Source organism: Podarcis bocagei (genome assembly GCF_964188305.1).
Source record: "Podarcis bocagei genome assembly, chromosome: 12".
NCBI classification, from domain to species: domain Eukaryota; kingdom Metazoa; phylum Chordata; class Lepidosauria; order Squamata; family Lacertidae; genus Podarcis; species Podarcis bocagei.
Window position 1 is genome coordinate 12973569 of NC_138137.1, and position 20521 is coordinate 12994089.

The following is a 20521-nucleotide window of genomic DNA, read 5'->3' on the forward strand; positions in this document are numbered from 1 at the left end:
AACTCGCAAGACATTTTCGTCTTGCGAAGCAAGCCCATAGGAAATTCGTTTTGCGAAGCACCTCCAAAACGGAACTCTTTCGTCTAGCGAGTTTTCCGTCTTGCGAGGCATTCGTCTTGTGGGGCACCACTGTATATGAGAAGCCTAATGTTGGACAGAGGAGTCACACTGAACTGCTTCGTGGAGTCTAAGGCAGGGGCAAGATATCAAAATAAATTTGGGCCAGCCATTCTGTCAGGAAATAGCACAGTAAACAATTGTTTGTTGTATAGGCAAAAGGAAGAAAAAGTTCCACTGTCGCATGAGCAAAACCTATTTAAAAGCCAAAAATCTACCCAAAGTAAGGCAAACACAGTCTAAAAGTGTAAGCAAAGATCTCCGCTCACTAAACATTATGGCCCATTGCATAAGCAAAGATAATTACTTACTCAACGTTCAGGAGGGTCAAATGGCTTAGGAAGGATATGGTGAAAGAAATATATATATAACATTTCATTTATCAGTGCCGTTCGCAAGCACGGTGATAGGAATGATTCATGTCTTGCTTTTTTCCTTTCTTAAGCCTATGTGTCTCTCTGCATGTATCCTTGTTAGGATTACAAGAAATGCAAAACTTGCTCATAAGGAGGGGAATTCTTTGCGTGTAAAAACCTCGTCTTAGCCTGATGACACATCGGACGATGAAGTGAAGCAGGGAAGCTAAAATCTCCCAACTCCCACTGCGCTTTCTTGCTCCGTCGAGGTACACACACATGATGCAGCCTGAGTGCACACTGAAAGCACATCACCTCCCCCAAAGAATGCTGGGAATAATAATAATAATAATAATAATAATAATAATAATAATAATAATAATAATAATAATTGATTATATATACCCCACCCATCTGGCTGGGTTTGCCCAGCCACTATAGGTGGCTCCCAAAAGAATATTATTATTATTATTATTATTATTATTAATAATAATAATAATAACAACAACAACAATGCAATAAAACATCAAACATAAAAAACTTCCCTAAAAAGGGCTGCCTTCAGATGTCTTCTAAAAGTCAGATATTTGTTTATTTCCTTGACCTCTGATGAGAGGGAATTCTGCAGGGTGGGTGCCACTACCAAGAAGGCCCTCTGCCTGGTTCCCTGTAACCTCACTTCTCGCAGTGAGGGAACTGTCAGAAGGCCCTCAGAGCTGGACCTCAGTGTCCAGGCTAAACAATGGCGATGGAGATGCTCCATCAGGTATACCTGGCTGAGGCTGTTTAGGGCTTTAAAGCTCAGCACCAACACTCTGATTTGTGCTCGTAAATGTACTGGGAGCCGATGTAGGTCTTTCAGGACCAGAGTTATGTGGTCTCGGCGGCCGCTCTGAGTCACCAGTCTAGATGGCGCATTCTGGATAAATTGCAGTTTCCGAGTCACCTTCAAAAGTAGCCCCACGTAGAGCACATTGCAGTAGTCCAAGTGGGAGATAACCAGAGCATGCACCACTCTGGTGAGACAGTCTGTGGGCAGGTAGGGTCTCAGCCTGCGTACCAGATGGAGCTGGTAGACAGATACTCTGGAAACAGAATTGACCTGCGCCTCCATGGACAGCTGTGAGTCCAAAATGACTCCCAGGCTGCGCACCTGGTCCTTCAGGGGCACAGTTACCCCGTTCAGGACCAGGGAGTCCCCCACATCTGCCTGCTCCCTGTTCCTCCACAACAGTACAGTGGTACCTCAGGTTACATACGCTTCAGGTTACATACGCTTCAGGTTACAGACTCCGCTAACCCAGAAATAGTACCTTGGGTTAAGAACTTTGCTTCAGGATGAGAACAGAAATCGTGCTCCGGCTGCGCAGCAGCAGCAGGAAGCCCCATTAGCTAAAGTGGTGCTTCAGGTTAAGAACAGACCTCCGGAACGAATTAAGTACTTAACCCGAGGTACCACTGTACTTGTCAGGATTCAACCTCTGTAGTTTACCCTTCCCAGAGCTACAGTTCCCAGCACCCTTAACAAACCATAGTTCCAAGAATTCCTTGAGGGATGTTTATGTGCTTCAAATGTGGAACAGGGAAGGGCTCATACCCACTTATTCACATCTCCTCAGGGATGGTTAAGGAGCATTCTGGTTCTAGGCAGAGATGCTCATTTTATTCTTCATCATTCCCCATACAAGATTCCCAACTCATTTCAACTTGCTGTAACAGCGAGTTCATTACTTCTTGTTCAGGCCTGCATTAGCAATAACTGGTGTTGACAGACGCGGCTGCTTTTGATTTAAGACCCCCCCCCCTTGCCCAGATTCAGGCAGTTCTTGCCTTAATAGGCTTTGCTCAGCCAGTCTCCTTTCTTTCTTATCATATTCCATGTTCTCACTATGAATTACTTCCAGGCTGTTGCTAACATCACATGCAAGGAAATTTAAAGATTGCCTCCAAACTGGAGTTATTTGCAGAGGCTATTAAGGACCGTGAGAATTATCTTATTTAATATTCCTTGTAGTGTATGGGCCAAACAAATTTAGACATTACACAGGAGAATCATGCAACTGATACGGTTTTTAAGAAGATGCTGGAGGCTGTGAATTTAATTAGAGGAATGGCAGAGGAAAGAGAGTCATCACTGAATTTTCAGGTAACATATTTTGTAAGTTCACAATGTGCTGTGTAAAGAATTGTTTTGTCTGCCCTGGTGCTACTGCCAAACAACTTGGAGGAATTAAAGAGAACATTTTCTCTCTTCCAGCACCATATGTAAATTTTGTTTTATAAAGCAGAATTTCACGTCATTTCTCCTGCTTCAATTCATATTTGTACCTTGTTTTTCCTTCTGAAAAGAAGCCCAAAGCGGCTGACAATAAATAAAACACGAATCAACAGACAAGCTGTGTAAACACACACACAAAATAAATAGTTCAATACCATACCAAATCCATAATGGCAAACCAATGAATAAAACAGTTCCAACAGCAATATTCAACTAGCAAAGTATCACAAAAGCAGTAACATACAACAACTATAATGCCAACCCAGAGCAGCAATAGTACATTAAAAACAAAGGAGTTTCTCCCAGGCTTATACCTTTGGGCAAAACTTGAAAGAAAGAACTCCAGAAATATGCTCTTTGATAGAGCCTCTGAATAAATAATACTGGATAAGAAAACCAGCTATGGGAAAGAGCTTTAATACGTGACAGAAACGTAGATAGCTTAACGGAATAGAGAATTATATTAATATACAAGAGGGGAACTTAAATGATGCAAAAGCTAAATCATAACATTTTGAACAGCTGATGGTAGAATTAATAGGCTGACTGAAAGTGTTAAAAATAGGCAGTAGAAATAGCAGGCATGGTAATGACTTGTGATGAAATGATAGGGAGAAAGCAAACAAACAATACAGCAAAAACAACACAACAGTTCAGTTATGAAGGAAGACATGGCTTACTAGGCAGGCACAAGTTGATCACAAGCCTCTAACACACCACAAGGTATATATAAGGTTCCTTTGAAGTTGTTCATAAATTCATTGGAATCAAAGAAGGGAGCTGGAAGGGACCCAAGGGTCATCTAGTCCAACCCCCTGATATGTTCTAGCCACAGTATTAATAAAATACAGTGGTGCCTCGCAAGACGAAAAGAATCCGTTCTGTGATTCTCTTCGTCTAGCGGTTTTTTTGTCTTGCGAAGCAAGCCCATTGAAGGATTAGCGGATTAGTGCTATTAGCGGCTTTTAGCGGCTTATCTGCTGATCGGATCAGCTGATAAGCGGCTTAGTGGCTTAGAAAAAGGGGGGGAAAGGAAAAAAAACCAGCAGGAACTCGCAATACATTGTCGTCTTGCGAAGCAAGCCCATAGGAAATTTGTTTTGCAAAGCACCTCCAAAACGGAAAACTCTTTCGTCTAGCGAGTTTTCCGTCTTGCGAGGCATTCGTCTTGCGGGGCACCACTGTAATACAGAACATATACCCATAATATCCATATACCACATCCATGATGTGAGAGAAATAAGGTACCAGAGGCAAGCAGAAAGCTTAAATCTAGCTCAGATTAAACCTCCAAATCAGCAAAACAACTTATAGCGATTTTATCTTAACTCCTTTTTAATGATTTTTTTTCCAGCCGGAGAAGAGAGCCACTCTCTGTGTTATGAAGCTATGATTGTCACTCAAAAGAAACTGAACCATTTCTGCGGGGTCAGTGGCTTAGCGTGGGGGGTGCAGGGGGGGCCGGCCGCACCGGGTGCAACATCTGGGGGTTAGGGTTAGGGGGTGCAAATCCACGGGTTAGGGGGCACAAATTACTTGCCTTGCCCCGGTTGCTGACAACCCACGCTACGCCACTGTGCGGGGTGTGCCTGCATGCTTCCGAGAACAAAGATTTCAGAAAGCGATCTCTTGGGTCTCTAATACTGGAGTCAGCAAACTTTTTCAACAGGGGGCCGGTTCACTGTCCCTCAGACCTTGTGGAGGGCCAGACTATATGGAGGGGTGTGTGTGAACGAATTCCTATGCCCCATAAATAACCCAGAGATGCATTTTAAATAAAAGGACACATTCTGCTAATGTAAAAGCACGCTGATTCCTGACCGTCCACAGGCTGGATTTAGAAGGTGATTGGGCCGGATCCGGCCCCCAGGCCTTAGTTTGCCTACCCATGCCTAGTATATATAAGGTAGGCCCACACAGGCGACAAATTTTGAGAAAAATCATATAAGAAGTCCAGTGTTAAACACATGCACACACTTGAACAGGGACTACATTTAAACTGGCCACAATAACTTCTGGCTTGGCAAGATTCTCCCTTACTAATTGGCCTGACCAACCAATTAGTAGGATTTATGTTGCGTTGCATCAACTCTTTGCCCAAGGTATTAGATTATTAGAATGGGATGTGTGCACTGATGTGAGTATTGCTTATAAGAGCTGCAGTGCATTGTAGAAACGTAATCAACATATGTGTGAATAAAGCATCAAAAGAGGCATTTTGTGTCTGTCTTCTCTTGGGTCCATAAAAAGGGAATACTGATGGTAACTGGCTGCTGCACAAAATCCCTTTTTAGTACAGTGGCACCTTGGTTCTCAAACGCCGAAGATCCAGAGGTGTTCGTTTTCAAACGTTTTTTGGAAGCCGAACATCCAATGTGGCTGTCGGCTATTGTTTCCAGGGCGCCTGCACCAATCAGAAGCTTTGCCTTGGTTTTAGAACATTTCGGAAGTCAAATGGACTTCCAGAACGGATTAAGTTTGGCTCTTTTGTTTTTGCTATTTATTTCACGTTTTTGTTTTTGAGGCTTTTTGGTTAATTTGCTTTTGTGACTGTGTGAAACCCAGTTCAGCTACTGATTGATTGATTGATTGATTGATTGATTGAATGATTGATTGTGTGACTGCGGAAATGGATAAAAGCCCCCATCCAAACAATAACTATCATCAGTGCAGGTAAGAAAAGAAAAGAAATAATTTTTAGCATCTATAGTACTGTCTTATTTATTTTATAGTACAATACATTGATTATTGCTTTCATTTTATGGATCAATGGTCTCACTAGATAGTAAAATTCATGTGAAATTGCTGTTTTAGGGGTTGTTTTTTAAAGTCTGGGATGGATTCATCCATTTTGCATTCCTTTCTACGGGAAAGTGCGCCTTGGTTTTGGAACGCTTTGGTTTTGGAACCGACTTCCGGAACAGATTAAGTTTGAGAACCAAGGGACCACTGTACAATCAGGCACTCCAACAATGAAATTACGAAAATTGGGAAAATCAATATAGTCAATATTCACTGAAGTTCTGCACATGATGTGCCTTTGCCTGATTTTTAGAGATATTTCTCTCCATATTTCCTCCATATTTCACACAAGAGCTCATCCAATTCAGGAGAAAGCAATCTAACCTTCAGGAGAGGCTTTTGGATGGCTGGACTTTTTGGATCCACAGGATTTAGCAGTGAAGAGGTCACCTTCCACCTAACCCCTTCCTCCAGTGTCCATCCATTTTATATAGATTTTTAAATTTGCTTTTACATTGAGAGATCAAGGCGATACAACACGACTTTTGTAAAACAAGCTCTACCACTACTGCCAAGTATGAAAGGAATGGAAGAGAGTAACGTGAATAGCCTTTGGTGCACAAGAATTTTAAAACGTGCACCCCAGTTTTTGGGTATCAGTACAACATTAAGCCCAGCAAAAACAGTGGATGTGTGAAGACTGCTAAACATGAGAGGGAGGCAGGCAAATGAATGACCTGTTCTTGGAAATAAGTCTAGCTCTTCTTTCAAATGCAAAGGAAGTGGTTGCCACATTCCAAAATCACTTTCACAGTTTATTCCACAATACCAAATGTGGGAAGAATATTGTGAAATCTTGTGTATGTGCACACTCGCTAATGAGAATTGGTCTTCATGAACTAGTATTAAAAAAACCCTTGTTTTCATTCCGCATTCAACACAACAGAGGAACTCTTATTTGGGGATATGTAGCAGATTTTCAGAACTACTGCAAATACTCTCGAATTATCATTTGGGTATGAGCCTGGTACAGACAGGACTAGTTGGGAGGTGTGTGTCTGAGAAGGAATACACAAATTGCCAATAAGAGCTACAAACTGTAGCCGGTCCCCAATGATGGCAGCAGTAGGTACTAAGAAGTAACAGGCAGCCTGTTGACCAAATCTGAACCCCATTGGCTGCTGTCTACATTGCAGAATTTATAGCGCTCAGTAGTGCTCATGACAGTCAGAAAGGGCTAAAAAGCACCTAGCCAGCTGGGAATTAATGAACATGGAGGAGGAGTTAAGAAATAGGAGGAATTATGTAGACGTAAACGTAGCAACTAACAACACTCTTTCCTCTACATTCCCTAGCTCCTTGTCTGGAGAACTTCATGAGGACACATGTGTCCTAATTCCCATCTCCAGGCCAGCAAGAATAGAGATACTTAGATGGGGGGTTTGTGACAAGGAAACCACCGCAAACAGAAAGTTTGCACAAATCAGCATTAAAAGGGACAAACTACGTCTTTGCAGCTAAGTGCAGGTTTTTCAAAATGTATTGCCTGTGCAATTAGGATATGTGTGTGTGATATTTGATGGAAACAGAGCAGGCACGGGAAGGGGATTTAATTATTATTAATACTACCTTTTTAAAAAATTGCTTCTCATGCAAGAACTGATTCAAAGTGTCTTAAAGGTAAACGTAAAGGGACCCCTGACCATTAGGTCCAGCCGTAGCCGACTCTGGGGTTGAGGCGCTCATCTCGCTTTATTGGCCAAGGGAGCCGGCGTACAGCTTCTGGGTCATGTGGCCAGCATGACTAAGCCGCTTCTGGCGAACCAGAGCAGCGCACGGAAACGCAGTTTCCCTTCCCGCCATAGTGGTACCTATTTATCTACTTGCACTTTGACGTGCTTTCGAACTGCTAGGTAGGCAGGAGCAGGGACCGAGCAACGGGTCGTGGGGATTCAAACAACCGAGATCAGCAAGTCCTAGGCTCTGTGGTTTAACCCACAGTGCCCCCGCCCCCCAAAGTGACTTGCAAATCTGTAAAATACACAAACTTTACAAATACTCTGTTTCAAAACAATTGCCCTTCCCTGCTGTGCTCCTGGGGGAAATCCTTCTTCTGAACCTGGTATTTGCCTTTGATGTGGGGGGGAGGGAAGAATTTGCCACAAAGAGACATTTCCCCTTAAGGCAAATAACACCTTCCCAAGGCGGATTTTCCTCCAGACCACAGCAGGGGAGAGTAAGGATTAAATTCCCTCTCTCTGCTCTCACCCTTCCAACCACACCTGCTGGTGCAATTTGCATTTTGAAAAATCAGCAGGTTAGATGCAAAGATACAATTAAGACCGTGTCTAACTTGTCCCAAGGAGATATACGCACACCTCGGGCTGAAATGAGAAGTGAAACAAGGGCAAGAGAGTGAGGCAAGATAACAGACAGGAAAAACACACACACACACACCATTCCAATATTTTCCGCAAGGCACTGCTTGGTGCTGCGCAACACCCAGCACGTAACACTCAAAAGCGAGGGCACGACAAAAGAACAAGGAAGTTGTCAGCTGGACGCAGAAGCAGTCAGTCCAAAGACGCATGTTTACACTGGTAAATGAAGCTTCTGCAAACACTGAGCTACAAAGCTAAGCCTGCCTTTCAAAGGGACTAACTAAGCACGCATTTCTCCTAGATTGTGTACCTTGGACCAGATCGCTTAGGTGCCCTTTAGGCCTTACAAGAGTGCTGAGGGAGGCACTTTCCTGTGAATTCTTCCCATGGTCTTCCTGTAAGGTCCATGGTACTGTTGGGGTCCGCTAATCGGGCCCAAGCCGCCTCGGTCACTGAAAAGCCAATAAATGCCAAAGGCAGAGGAGATTCCCAGAATCGCTCCTTTATTCAGCTGAGTAAAACAGAGCGGGCAAGCCACACTCACCAGTGTGATGGTGAAGCCGCCCCAAATAACCTTTATTCATACTTTTTGTAGGTATCCCCCCTCCCTTTCCCTCTTTCGAGGTTCCTTGCGCTGATCTAAACAGGACACCCTGCCTGGAGACCTTGAAGGGGAGAATTGCCTGGCAGAGGGAGGTTTTCCTGAAAATCGCCTAGCAACATTATCTGGTCTTCACAATATTTGTGGCTCACCCTCCTAAATACTAAAGCAGGCAGTTTTCTACAGAAGCAAAATGGCATCAGTTAGGCTAACCCAAAAAAACCAGGACAAGAACAGGCCTCTGTGGCTCTTCCTGAGACCCCACAGTACCAGTGAACAGGCCTGATTTTAGTGGCCAGCATGCCTGGATATCTGCAAGGCAAGGCCACACGGGTAAATGGTGCCTCTGAAATCACTCTGATCTTAAACCTCAGCAGCCTTGCAGGCTATCTTTGGGAGAAGAAAGGGCTAAAGATTAAACACGTGCAGAGTGGAGTCCCTAAGATGGTTGGATGGTGCCTTGTACACTTCCTTCTGGCAACTTCTTCAGCCAAGCTGGTGCCAAATGTGACGTCAGGCCGAGAGGGGAATCTTGTCTTCTAGGCAGCCCAGGACTTCCATATACGCTCCTCAGGCTTGTGCCCCATGGAGGTCACTTTGGTGCTGATAACTGCAATGGCACAACGGCACTTTTCCCCTGATGGCGTTGGGCCGGCCCTCACTTAAATATAGGGCACGGAACACCACTTCCACAAATTCCCACAAACTACCCCAGACTATCTAGTGGGGGACTTATGTAAGGGAAAACTTAATGATCTGGAGTCTCAGGCAGGGTTTGATCAAATAAACAAGAATGATTTTATTAAACAAAGGAAGTTTATGACACAAAGTGGGTAAAACATAGGATACTTCAGATTATAATGTTATTTCACTTCAGTTCTTTCTCAGTTGTTGCACAACTGTTGCCGCTTAATACTTTGGTTCTTAAACAAGGTGGTACTTTCTGTCAGTTGCACACCCCTTTGGCAACCCGACTCCTGAGGTACTCCAAGTAACAGACCCAAGGGAACTCCATACCCCTCTTAACTGGGTTGGGAGTCTTCACTTTTTGTAGAAGAATCTCTCCCCTCCTGACTGGAATGAGGCCTAAGTTGACTGTCTCTTTACAGCTTCTACTTCTCCTGGTTGAGCCTCGGCCTCCCAGCCACCGTATTTTTCGCTCTATAGGACGCACTTCTCCCCTCCTAAAAACTAAGGGGAAATGTGTGTGCGTCTTATGGAGCGAATGCAGGCGGGAGGCTCTGCTCAGCGCTCCCTTTAAAGAGCCGTGTGGAGTGTGTGCGTGGCTCTTCGGGGCTTTTCCCCGAGGAGGGAGAAAGGCAGCCCTCGGGGAAAAGCGCCCAAAAGCCATACACACGCTCCGCACGCTCTTTAAAGGGAGCGCGGCTCTTGGGGAAGCCTTAGCCGCTCACAGCCTCTCCAGGGCAGGGGATGAAGGCTCCCCTCCTTGCCTGGGAGAGGCTGCACGGCTAAACAAGAAGCCAGGACAGCGAGTGGGATCAATCCCAGCCGGGGAGCCTTCATCCCGCTGCCCTGCGGAGGCTTCGCGCGGCTATCCCTGGCTTTTGCGGGAGGTGGGGGGAAAGCCAGTAGGCTTCACCCGCCTCCCAGAAAAGCCCCCAAGAGCCGTGCTCCCTTTAAAGAGGAGGTGGGGGGAAAGCCAGTAGGCTTGCTTTTGCGGAGGGCAAGAGGGATTGGTGTGCACCGATCCCGCTTGCTCTCCTGGTTTCAGGGATAGCTCTGCAAAGCCTCCCGAGTGAAGATGGAGGAGCGCTCCCTCTTAGCTCAGGATGCTTTGTGTTGCTTGCTTATTTCTTGTTTTCCTATCCTAAAAACTAGGTGCGTCTTATGGTCCTGTGCGTCTAATAGAGCGAAAAATACGGTAATTCCTGGCCTATTACTCTCACAGGACACCATACACTGTCCTTCATGCTAAGCTCAGAGACTCCTTTCTCTAGCTTGTGATATATTCCTCAGAGTGGCTGTTTCTACCCAGAACCAACTCTCTCTCCTCTCACTCCCTATCTTCTCAACTGTCTCTCCAAATCCTCTCCTTTTCAACTCCCCCTCCTGGAACCCCAGCCAATCAGAGGCTGCCATTCATTAACTGTTTGCTGGCAGGGAAAAAGGAAAAATAAAACACTTGTTGACCCAACCTGCCCAGCAAAACAAACTTTTCCCTCACACTAACACAGTGGCTGGACTTCACCCCCGGAGTGGCACTCCATTGTTTCTCCAGACAGGGGGGTGGGGGTGATGGTGAGGAGCAGGAGAAACATGGAGCATTGCACACGAAGAAACAAGACGTCATACTTTTGATACTTCATTTATGGTGTTGTCCTACACAAATCCACCCAAAAGAAAGTCCCGCTGAGTTCAGTATGGCTTCCTCGCAAGTAAATGGGTACAGGGCTACAGGCTACAGCTGTCCCTTCCTGAATACTTTGAATATGCTTCTATGTCACTCTATCCTGGCTAGTGATCAATAGTAGAGCCTTTCAAACAAAACACTGGGAATATTTATCAGCAGATGACTAATGCTACATAATAAAACATTATAATGCCATTACCACCAAGTTGTAGCCATTGATGTGGCTTGTCCAGGAAATTGTTATCAGTCAGTTTATTAGTAATACTGGTGCTCCAGACAATTTTGAATCAGATGTACAGTCACACCTCAGGTTACAGATGCTTCAGGTTGCGTTTTTTCTGGTAACGGACCGCTGAAACCCGGAAGTACCAGAACGGGTTACTTCCGGATTTTGGCGGCCGCGCATGCGCAGAAGCGCCGAATCACAACCCGCAGAAGCGCAGCTGCGGGTTGCGAACGCTGCAGGTTGCAAGCGTGCATCCCACACAGATCACATTTGCAACGCAAGCGTCCACTGTATTTCCAGAAAATGTTCTGATGTTCTAAATATTTCAGGACCCGATTTCACATGTTTGACTTTGCATTCAGTAAACAACACCCAAAGGAGTGCGCCGTGTTAATTTTGGGTGCTATGATATAAGTATCTCATGTATTCCCAGTAGCCAAGGTTCTGTTTCATCAGGTTTACTTGGAAAATATTTATTGGGGTAGTTGCAAATACGGGAAAGGCCCTGGCATCTCCAAGCAGGGCTAAGACTCTTTCTGAAACCCTGGAGAGCAGCTGCAAGTCAAAGCAAGGCTACTTGGTCTCATTACAAGGCAGATTCTTATGTTCCCATTGCAAAACCCAACAATTCAACAGCAATTACTGCCTCTACATTGCTAAAACTCTTGAGGAAAAAAGAATGACGGGGCTGAATATTTCTAATATACTGTTACCCAAAGAGCTCTGCGGAGCTTCCTAAAGGTGGTCACCTGAAACGCTTAATCACATCTTAGGGCATCTGAAGTATCTGTGTATCTGAAGTATCTGTGTATCTGAAGAAGTGTGCATGCACACGAAAGGTCATACCAAGAACTAACTTAGTTGGTCTTTAAGGTGTTACTGGAAGGAATTTTTTTATTTTGACATCTTAGGGCAGTTTCAGTTTTTCTGCTGTCGCCTCCATTGTGCTAGTTATTAAACAGTTCACGTTCAAAGGCAGCATGCTTCTGAAGAAGATTCGCTGCCAACGCAGAGCAGGTGGAAAGTGACAAAGCCACAAGAGACACACCTGTGGAATCTCCATCTCCAGCTTTAGCTAATGGTTGGACCAGATGACACTTGGGTCTCTTCCAACTCCACAATTCTGTGATTCTATGAAATATGCTACATAGGAAGGAAGTACTCTGGGCATTTCAGATATCACCAGGTCAGTCCACATCTATGATTCCACCAAACATAAACTGCTCAGAGCCAGCTTTGTGATGTCAATGATTTTGGATTTGGAGCAGCTGGCTGGTAAGTCCAGGAAAGTTCTCTGAATTGCACAGAGCTGCTGTCCAGTTCTGCAAGGGTTTAAGGAATGCTTTTATTCATTTGATTTGAAATTCAGCCCATCTCAAATGTTTGCAGTGGATAACGAAAACAAACTAGTTGAAACAAAATACACTAAACCTTATTGATTGTGCATGGTACACCTTACCATTCACACCAGTCATCAAAATCTAGTTGAAGATGACAGTTCTTGAAGAAGACGCTTGCCATCAGACTTTATGAAGTCTCCTAGATGTAATATTCTGCAATTAAAGAGGCATTATCAAGAACACCTCTCCACACCGACCTTCTCATCCCTAACTTGGCATATAGCTAAGTACACTTAAGAGAGAGAACTCTTCTCCTGTCTTAGGAATGGCAACAAGCTATATAAACAAGCACATAGAAAAACAGGGAGCAAGAATAATAGATACCATAGGGATCTACTACCAATGACATATCTAACATCTGGAGTAAGGCCACGGCGATCTGAACTTCCTGTTGTTGCTTAAGCATTATAAAGGTCAGTCCCCTGTAGAGAGCTTTACAGCAGTCTAGCTTTGAGTTTACAAATACATGAATGGTGGCTGCTATGCAGAAGGATGGATTTTATTTAAATCAAATCGATTTAAATCACTAGTCACTAAGACCTGATTTAAATCATTTTTTTCTCTACAGAAAGACTCATTCTTGCTGGTATAATCCTAATATTTACAACTAGATGAAGGTTTCATCTTTGGAATAATAAATTTTCAGAGTAGTTTTCACAGTTCTATCAAAAATTACTCGTTTGGTTATACTATTAGAAATGCATATACAGATAATTATGAAATTATTGTGAGGTTTAATAAGTTAACTGTTTATATTTGAACAACTTTTCTGCTGTACTTTATCAGAAGGAGAAAAATAATCATTTCCTTGATAACAATTTAAACAATTTATTTAACTAAAACAATAACATTATAGCATATGTATCCATGTTTGTTAACTGATGTGGTTAAACAATTCTTTTTTAAAAAACAAAAATAGACTGAGTTTTAGCACACATGAAAAACTTAAAACAAATCCTTATTTCCTGATGAATAGCCTTTGGACTATAATGTAACTTAAATAGAAAGCTATCTTTTCTTCCAAAAGCCTTTTATTTTAAAAATCCAATTTAAATAAAATAATCCGATTTTTTTTTAATCATTGATTTTTATCCACCCTGGTTGGTCAATAGGATTTTGAAATACCTCTTTTTTTTCCCTCTGTGCAAATCTGGATCCATATATATGCATAGTGCTGTTTTCTAAAATCTTGCTGCTGTCTCCAAGAGATTCATAATGTATTTCTCTAGACCTGAGTTTGTAAATAAATAGCAAAGCCACAATAGGTTTTCCAATTTTCAAAAAAGATATTGTAGGGCTGGGAAAAGGTGCAGAAGAAAGCGATCAAAAGGGTGAGGCACCTTCATTCACGGTATTTCAAGTGTGGCGATGATACTATATTGTTCAGGGTGGTAAACAAAACAAGGTATTAAAAGGAGCTCCGAAACGACCTCTCCAAACTGGCTGAACTGGCATTAAAATAGTAAGTGCAGTTCAACACAAGCACATAGGGACAAAAGTACAGCAACAACCCCAACTTCACATATACACCACTGGAGTCTGAACTGGTAATGACTGGGCTGTGATGGATCCCTGTGTGAGAATGGCAACTCTGCGTGTGGCAGCTGTGGAGAAAAATGAATTCTGTGTGGGAAAAGAAGAAAGGGGCCCAAAAATAATAAAAGTGCTAATATCATCATCCCATTATAGAAACCAAATCCATGTGGTTGTTTTGGTCACCCCATTTCAAAAAGGATATGGAAAAGGTGGGAGAAAGGGCAACTAAAATTATCCCTAGGAGGAAATTTGGGGATAATTAGCTGAGAAAAATGGTGACAGGGTAGAGGTGTATAAAATGTTGCATGTCTTGGAGAAAGCATGTGGAGAGGTTTTTCTCCCAGTCATAAAATACTAGAGCTTGGGGGTTGTCCACTGAAATTGGTTAGCAGTAAAGTCAAGGCGGGACGCGGGTGGCGCTGCGGGTTAAACCACAGAGCTTAGGGCTTGCCGATCAGAAGGTCGGCGGTTCGAATCCCCGCAACGGGGTGAGCTCCCGTTGCTCGGTCCTTGCTCCTGCCAACCTAGCAGTTCGAAAGCACGTCAAAGTGCAAGTAGATAAATAGGTACCGCTTCGGCGGGAAGGTAAACGGCGTTTCCGTGCACTGCTCTGGTTCGCCAGAAGCGGCTTAGTCATGCTGGCCACATGATCCGGAAGCTGTACGCTGGCTCCCTCGGCCAATAAAGCGAGATGAGTGCCGCAACCCCAGAGTCGGCCACGACTGGAACTAATGGGCAGGGGTCCCTTTACCTTTACTTTAAAGTCAAGGCACAACAATGGTCACCAAAGGGGGACTAGACAAAAACCATGGAAGGTTTGTTTGTTGGGGCTATAGAACCACGAGGGCTACGTGGAAACTTCAGGTCTGGAAACAGAACATCACTGAATGCCAATTGTTGGGAGAGAAACATTGAGAGCCAGTGTGTTGTAGTGGTTAAGAGCGGTAGATTTGTAATCTGGGGAACCGGGTTCGAGTCTCCGCTCCTCCACATGCAGCTGCTGGGTGACCTTGGGCCAGTCACACTTCTCTGAAGTCTCTCAGCCCCACTCACCTCACAGAGTGTTTGTTGTGGGGGAAGAAGGGAAAGGAGAATGTTAGCCACTTTGAGACTCCTTCAGGTAGTGATAAAGCGGGATATCAAATCCAAACTCCTCCTCTTCCTCTTCTTCTTCTTCTTCTTCTTCCTCCTCTTCTTCTTCTTCTTCTTCAGCCTTCATTTCTTCCTTGTGCGATTCCCAGAGGCAGCTATGGGAAGCAGGATGTGGAACCTTTGGTGTAAGCCAGTCAAGATTTCATGTTCTTATTTAATCACCATTAGGGAGAAGATCCAAAATCTTCCAGCAAGGTAAGTCACATCCTTCAGGGATTTTTTTTTCCTTTTATGCACAATAATTCAAGAGTTATCTTCCAATGCTGTCTGGGTGATATTTAGTCAACATTCAGCTATGCTGTTGCCTGACTACAAGCCACAAATCTTCCTACAGTACAGCCCATCCCTAGATCAAAATAATAGCATTAATTCACACCTTTTTGTTTTCTAGAACACAGCCTGCCCACACCATCTTCCCTGCTTCTAATTCTACAGCTATAGTACACGGACAGGATGCATTGGAACTTCAGAGATAAGACTTCTACGGAATTTCTGTTGGTCAGCTTAGTAGCTTTGTTTAGATTTGTTGACATCCAAATCCAGTAAACCAACTGGGCCTATTCCATTCTTATCAGTAAAAAGGCTTTGGGGATTTATTGAAGCTCCGCTTCTCTTAAAGGACCAAGAATCTGGATTTCCTCAATAAGCTAATAAAATTGACTTGAAATGCTTAGGATAACAATCATGTTTTGTGCATAGCATCCGAACCGTCAGCGATGCAAATATAGCATTAAGAAGGAACCACCTAATAACTGCTATTTCCTGCCTCTCTTGTCTCAGGGAGGCCTAGTGGAATGAATAACATCAGCTGAATGTTGTAAGAAGATCACTCTTTTTTATAACAAAAAAGAGTAAGACATAGAAGGAGCTTGGAAGGAAAAACCACTTGTATTCTGGAGCAGGGAATTAAATTATGTTTAAGTGTGCCAGGACAAAAACTGGACGTACTACTTTTCCGTTGGTGTCTGGAACACCTTCACAAATCATTAACTCGCTCAAATGAGGCAACATTTGCATAAGTTGTGTATAATTAAAGCTTTGGGGGGAAAGCTCTGACAACACAAATATCGAGTGTGAGTGCATCAAAGCTACTACACAGACAACACCAGAATTGTTGGGATCAGATCGGACAACTTTCTAGGTCAGTGTTGCAACACGTCTTAAAAAGCTGCTTTCTGATAAACTGTTGGAAGAGTATGGCTAACCAACAGTGTTCCCAGTCACAACCTGACTGTGCCAGCAGAATAACATCAGAATGATATCCTGACACCAGAACCACAGAGCCTAGGACTTGCTGATTAGAAGGTTGGCGGTTTGAATCCCCGTGATGGGGTGAGCTCCCGTTGTTCGGTCCCTGCTCCTGAAAACCTAGCAGTTCGAAAGCACATCAAAAGTGCAAGTAGATAAATAGGTACTGCTTTGGCAGGAAGGTAAACGGCGTTTCCGTGCGCTGCTCTGGTTCGCCAGAAGCGGCATAGTCATGCTGGCCATATGACCGTACGCCGGCTCCCTTGGCCAATAAAGCGAGATGAGCGCCGCAACCCCAGAGTCAGCCACAACTGGACCTAATGGTCAGGGGTCCCTTTACCTTTAACCATCATGCAGATACATCGAAGCATGGAGTCACTCCACACAAACTAAGAAGAACTCTGTGCTCCACCCTCTCATAAAAGGGATTACTCTCCTTAAACTAAGTCAAGCTGCCATTTTGGGGTAAGGGCCCCTGACAATTAAGTCCAGTCGCGAACAACTCTGGGGTTGCTGCGCTCATCTCGCTTTGCTGGCCGAGGGAGCCGACGTTTGTCCGCAGGCAATTTTTCCAGGTCATGTGGCCAGCAGGACTAAACCGCTTCTGGCAAAACCAGAGCAGCGCACGAAAGCGCCGTTTACCTTCCCACCGGAGTGGTACCTATTTATCTACTTGTACTTTTTGGCGTGCTTTCGAACTGCTAGGTTGGCAGGAGCGGGGACCGAGCAACGGGAGCTCACCCTGTCGCCGGGAATTCGAACTGCTGACCTTCTGATTGGCAAGCCCTAGGCTCAGTGGTTTAGACCACAGCACCACCCGCGTAGGACAGCTCAAAAGCCTTATTTTTCAAATGATGGACTGACTGTGATTCATTATCAGTTAAACATCTGGCTAGTTCCGATGACAACCTTGAGCTACATTAAGAGCTTTGAGAACATAAAGAATAAAAGTCACTTGATCCAGGGACAGCCCACATATATACTGGCCTATTCCAACCTCTTTTTCTGCACATAAAAAAGCTTTTTGGTTCCTGAAATTCATTCCAATTGTGCAGATAAAATATAACTGATAGAATTCTACAAGATGCGGTACTAGTGTGTGAAGGCAGTAATAATCCCCAGTCATGCACCTCCAGATAATGGTACTGTCTGGCACCTTAAACCTAAGTTATGGGTGCAACAATGTCTAGGTGCACTTTTTTTGTAACAAGAATACAAAGCTGAAAATGAATGAACTGCAGCTAAAATTCATTTTTCACATGGTCTAGTCCTTCCCCTGCCCACCCCCCTAATTATTCTTAAGGAGGTCTCTTCTCCAGTCTTCAGAGAGTAGCTGGAAGTGGGGAGGCAGAAAAAAGTCCTTCTTTCCTTCCACTCTGCAGTTTTAATCTGAAATCTTAGGCACCCAGAGCTCAGAAACTGCCTGCACTAATGAAAGTCCCTGTCGCAAAATGTGCCTAGGACAATGGAAGTTTCAAACACTGCATTGGAGAGTTACGGCACCTGCGGTGGCTACAGCGACTGGTATGGGAGAGACATGTTTCGCTGCAGGCGGGGCAGATAAAGGCGTCGAGTTTTGCTGCTACATGTGGGGATAGTACTGGAAGTATATACCGGTACATAGAATAATAGAATTGAAGAGTTGGAAGAGACCCTGAGGATCATGTAGTCCAACCCCCTGCAACGCAGAAACAGACAGCTGTCCCATACAGGGATCAAACCTTGGCATTATCAGCACCATGCTCTACCCAATTGAGCCATGAACTGTGGTATAATCACGTCTTCAGCACTAATAAGTCGTCCCAAAGCAGCACAGATATACCAAAAGCAACGATAGTGGAAGTGAAAAATATTGCAGTGTTTCATTAAAACAAGCAAACAAACGCACTAGCAGCCACCAATCACTTCAGCTTCAGGACATGCGGTTTAAGAACAGCCCTCCAGGATCAGGCCAAGGGCCCATCTAGTCCTGAATCCTGTACTCACAGTGACCAACCAGCTTATATGGGAAACCGGCAAGCAGGCCCTGAACACAAGAGCATTCTCCTCTGCAACTGAAGCATAACTGTCTCCTACCATGGAGGCAAAAGCACATTCATCAAGGCTAACAGCCACGTATACAGCCTGTCCTCCACGGATCTGCCTTCTCCTCTTTTAAAACCACCCAAGCTGGTGGCCCTCACTATCTCTTGTGGCAGCGAGTTCCGCAGTTCCACTGCGCCAGCTACCAAAAGGAGACATGAAAGTTTTCCTTGGCAGAGCGAATAAGTAGAGATGCCCGTTCACTTCCTCCGCACCCCTTTCAAGTTTCAATGCCATCTCCAAACCAGCCCGATCCCCTTTCCTCAGACGGAAAGAAAGAAAACTCCGAAACGAAAGAGCTCCCCACCAAGTCGCTTTCAAACTTTCCAGGCTCCCGCGCTCACGGGTGGCGAAGGCCAGGAAGTTGCCAAGGCGCGCTGGCTGGCGCGACGTCGATTCTTCGTGGAATCGGAGACTCGCAGAGTTGAAAGGGACCTCGATTGGCATCTAGCCCAACCCCGCGAGACGCAGGACTCTTTCGCCCAACTCTGGGTTCGAACCCACGACCCCCAGTCCCATGCGCAACCCACGGGGCTCCCCGGTTACCTCTCCAACCCGCCCTCCGCGATTCGGACAAGCCTTAACACCCGGGGGGGGGAGGAACTCCCCGTTTCCGATCCGCCGGGCGCACTTTCCGCGGACCCCACCCAAAACACGCGTGGGGCACAGGCGCCCGGTCGCCGCTTACCTGCGCGCTGCAGGGTCACGGCCGCCAGCAGCAGGAGTTGGGCCAGAGGCAGGAAAGCGATCCAGAGACCCGCAGCCATCTCCGCGCATCTGCGCCCCCTGCGATCCTGCAAGGAGCGGGGTGGGTAGTTTCTCTCCTCCCTGGTCGCCGGACCTCCGGGGTGGCTGATCTGGTGGCGACGCCCTCCTCTTCCTGCTCTGCCTCGGGTCAGGAGGAGGGAGGCGACGGCTCCTCCCTTTCCCTGCCGCCCATCCCCAGGTGCAAAAAGGGACTCCTCCTCTTCCCCCGTGCGCGCGCTTGTGGGAAAAGGCCTGGGCTGCCCCGGGGAGGAAGTCGAAGGTCCCGATTCAACGGCGTCTCCCACCCACGAGCTGCCGCGTCGGGTGCCCCTCGAGGGTGCCCACTTTGCGCTCCCTAGTCGGAGAGGATCCGTGGGATTCTCAGCTCATGCGCCTACTCTTGCTGATGTGCCTGGGCGCGCCCTGTCTAGGGAAGCCAGGAGATCTAACTAACTGCCCAAAATCCTACGAACTGTAATGCAGGGATCATGGAATGGTCGATTTGGAAGGGGAATCCCGAGGGTCCTCGAGTTCCAACCCCCTGCGATGCAGAAATCTCTTGACTCGAACTTGGGACCCTGAGATTAACAGACTCCCGACGTACCTGCTGAGCTAATCTCAGGCTCTTCTTAAAGGGACCCCTGACCATTAGGTCCAGTCGTGGCTGACTCTGGGGTTGTGGCGCTCATCTCGCTTCATTGGCCCGAGGGAGCCAGCGTACAGCTTCCGGGTCATGTGGCCAGCATGACTGTGCCGCTTCTGGCAAACCAGAGCAGCGCACGGAAACGCCGTTTACCTTCCCGCCGGAGCGGTACCTATTTATCTACTTGCACTTTGACATGCTTTCGAACTGCTAGGTTGGCAGGAGCAGGGACCGAGCAACGGGAGCTCACCCCATTGGGGGTTTCGAACCGCCGACCTTCTGATTGGCAAGTCCTAGGCTCTCTGGTTTAACCCACAGCGCCACCCACGTCCCCAGGCTCTTCTTAGCTCTTAACAAATTGCCTGCTTTTTTATCAATGGGGGGGCGTGAAGATGGGGGCTGCTGGTGAGCTTTTCATGAATAAATCTGGGTGTTAAAGGTCCAGCCCTCCAAATATTTGCTTCCTAAGTAGGAGTGGGCTCAACTGGCCAAAGAAAAGTGTGGGACGATTGCATGGCTGCACTGATACTTGTAGAATGCGGTTTGTTTGTGTAGAAATTGCTACACAATTATTGGAATTATGCCCCCCTGAAGAAAGTGGGACTCACTTCCCAAAAAAAGCAGCAGTATGGGGTGTGTGA

The 20521-nt window shown here is 45.5% G+C and overlaps 1 protein-coding gene across 1 annotated transcript in view; it reads right to left on the bottom strand.

Annotated features, from left to right (window-relative positions):
• The window catches only part of CDCP1 (CUB domain containing protein 1), a 44168-nt gene extending 24799 nt beyond the window's left edge, over positions 1-19369 (bottom strand). The window contains exon 1 of the mRNA XM_081164520.1: positions 19179-19369. Within this exon, the coding sequence (XP_081020646.1) occupies positions 19179-19257 (79 nt within the window). The 5' untranslated portion in view covers positions 19258-19369. The remainder of the gene's footprint in view (positions 1-19178) is intronic.
• Positions 19370-20521: the final 1152 nt, after the last annotated feature.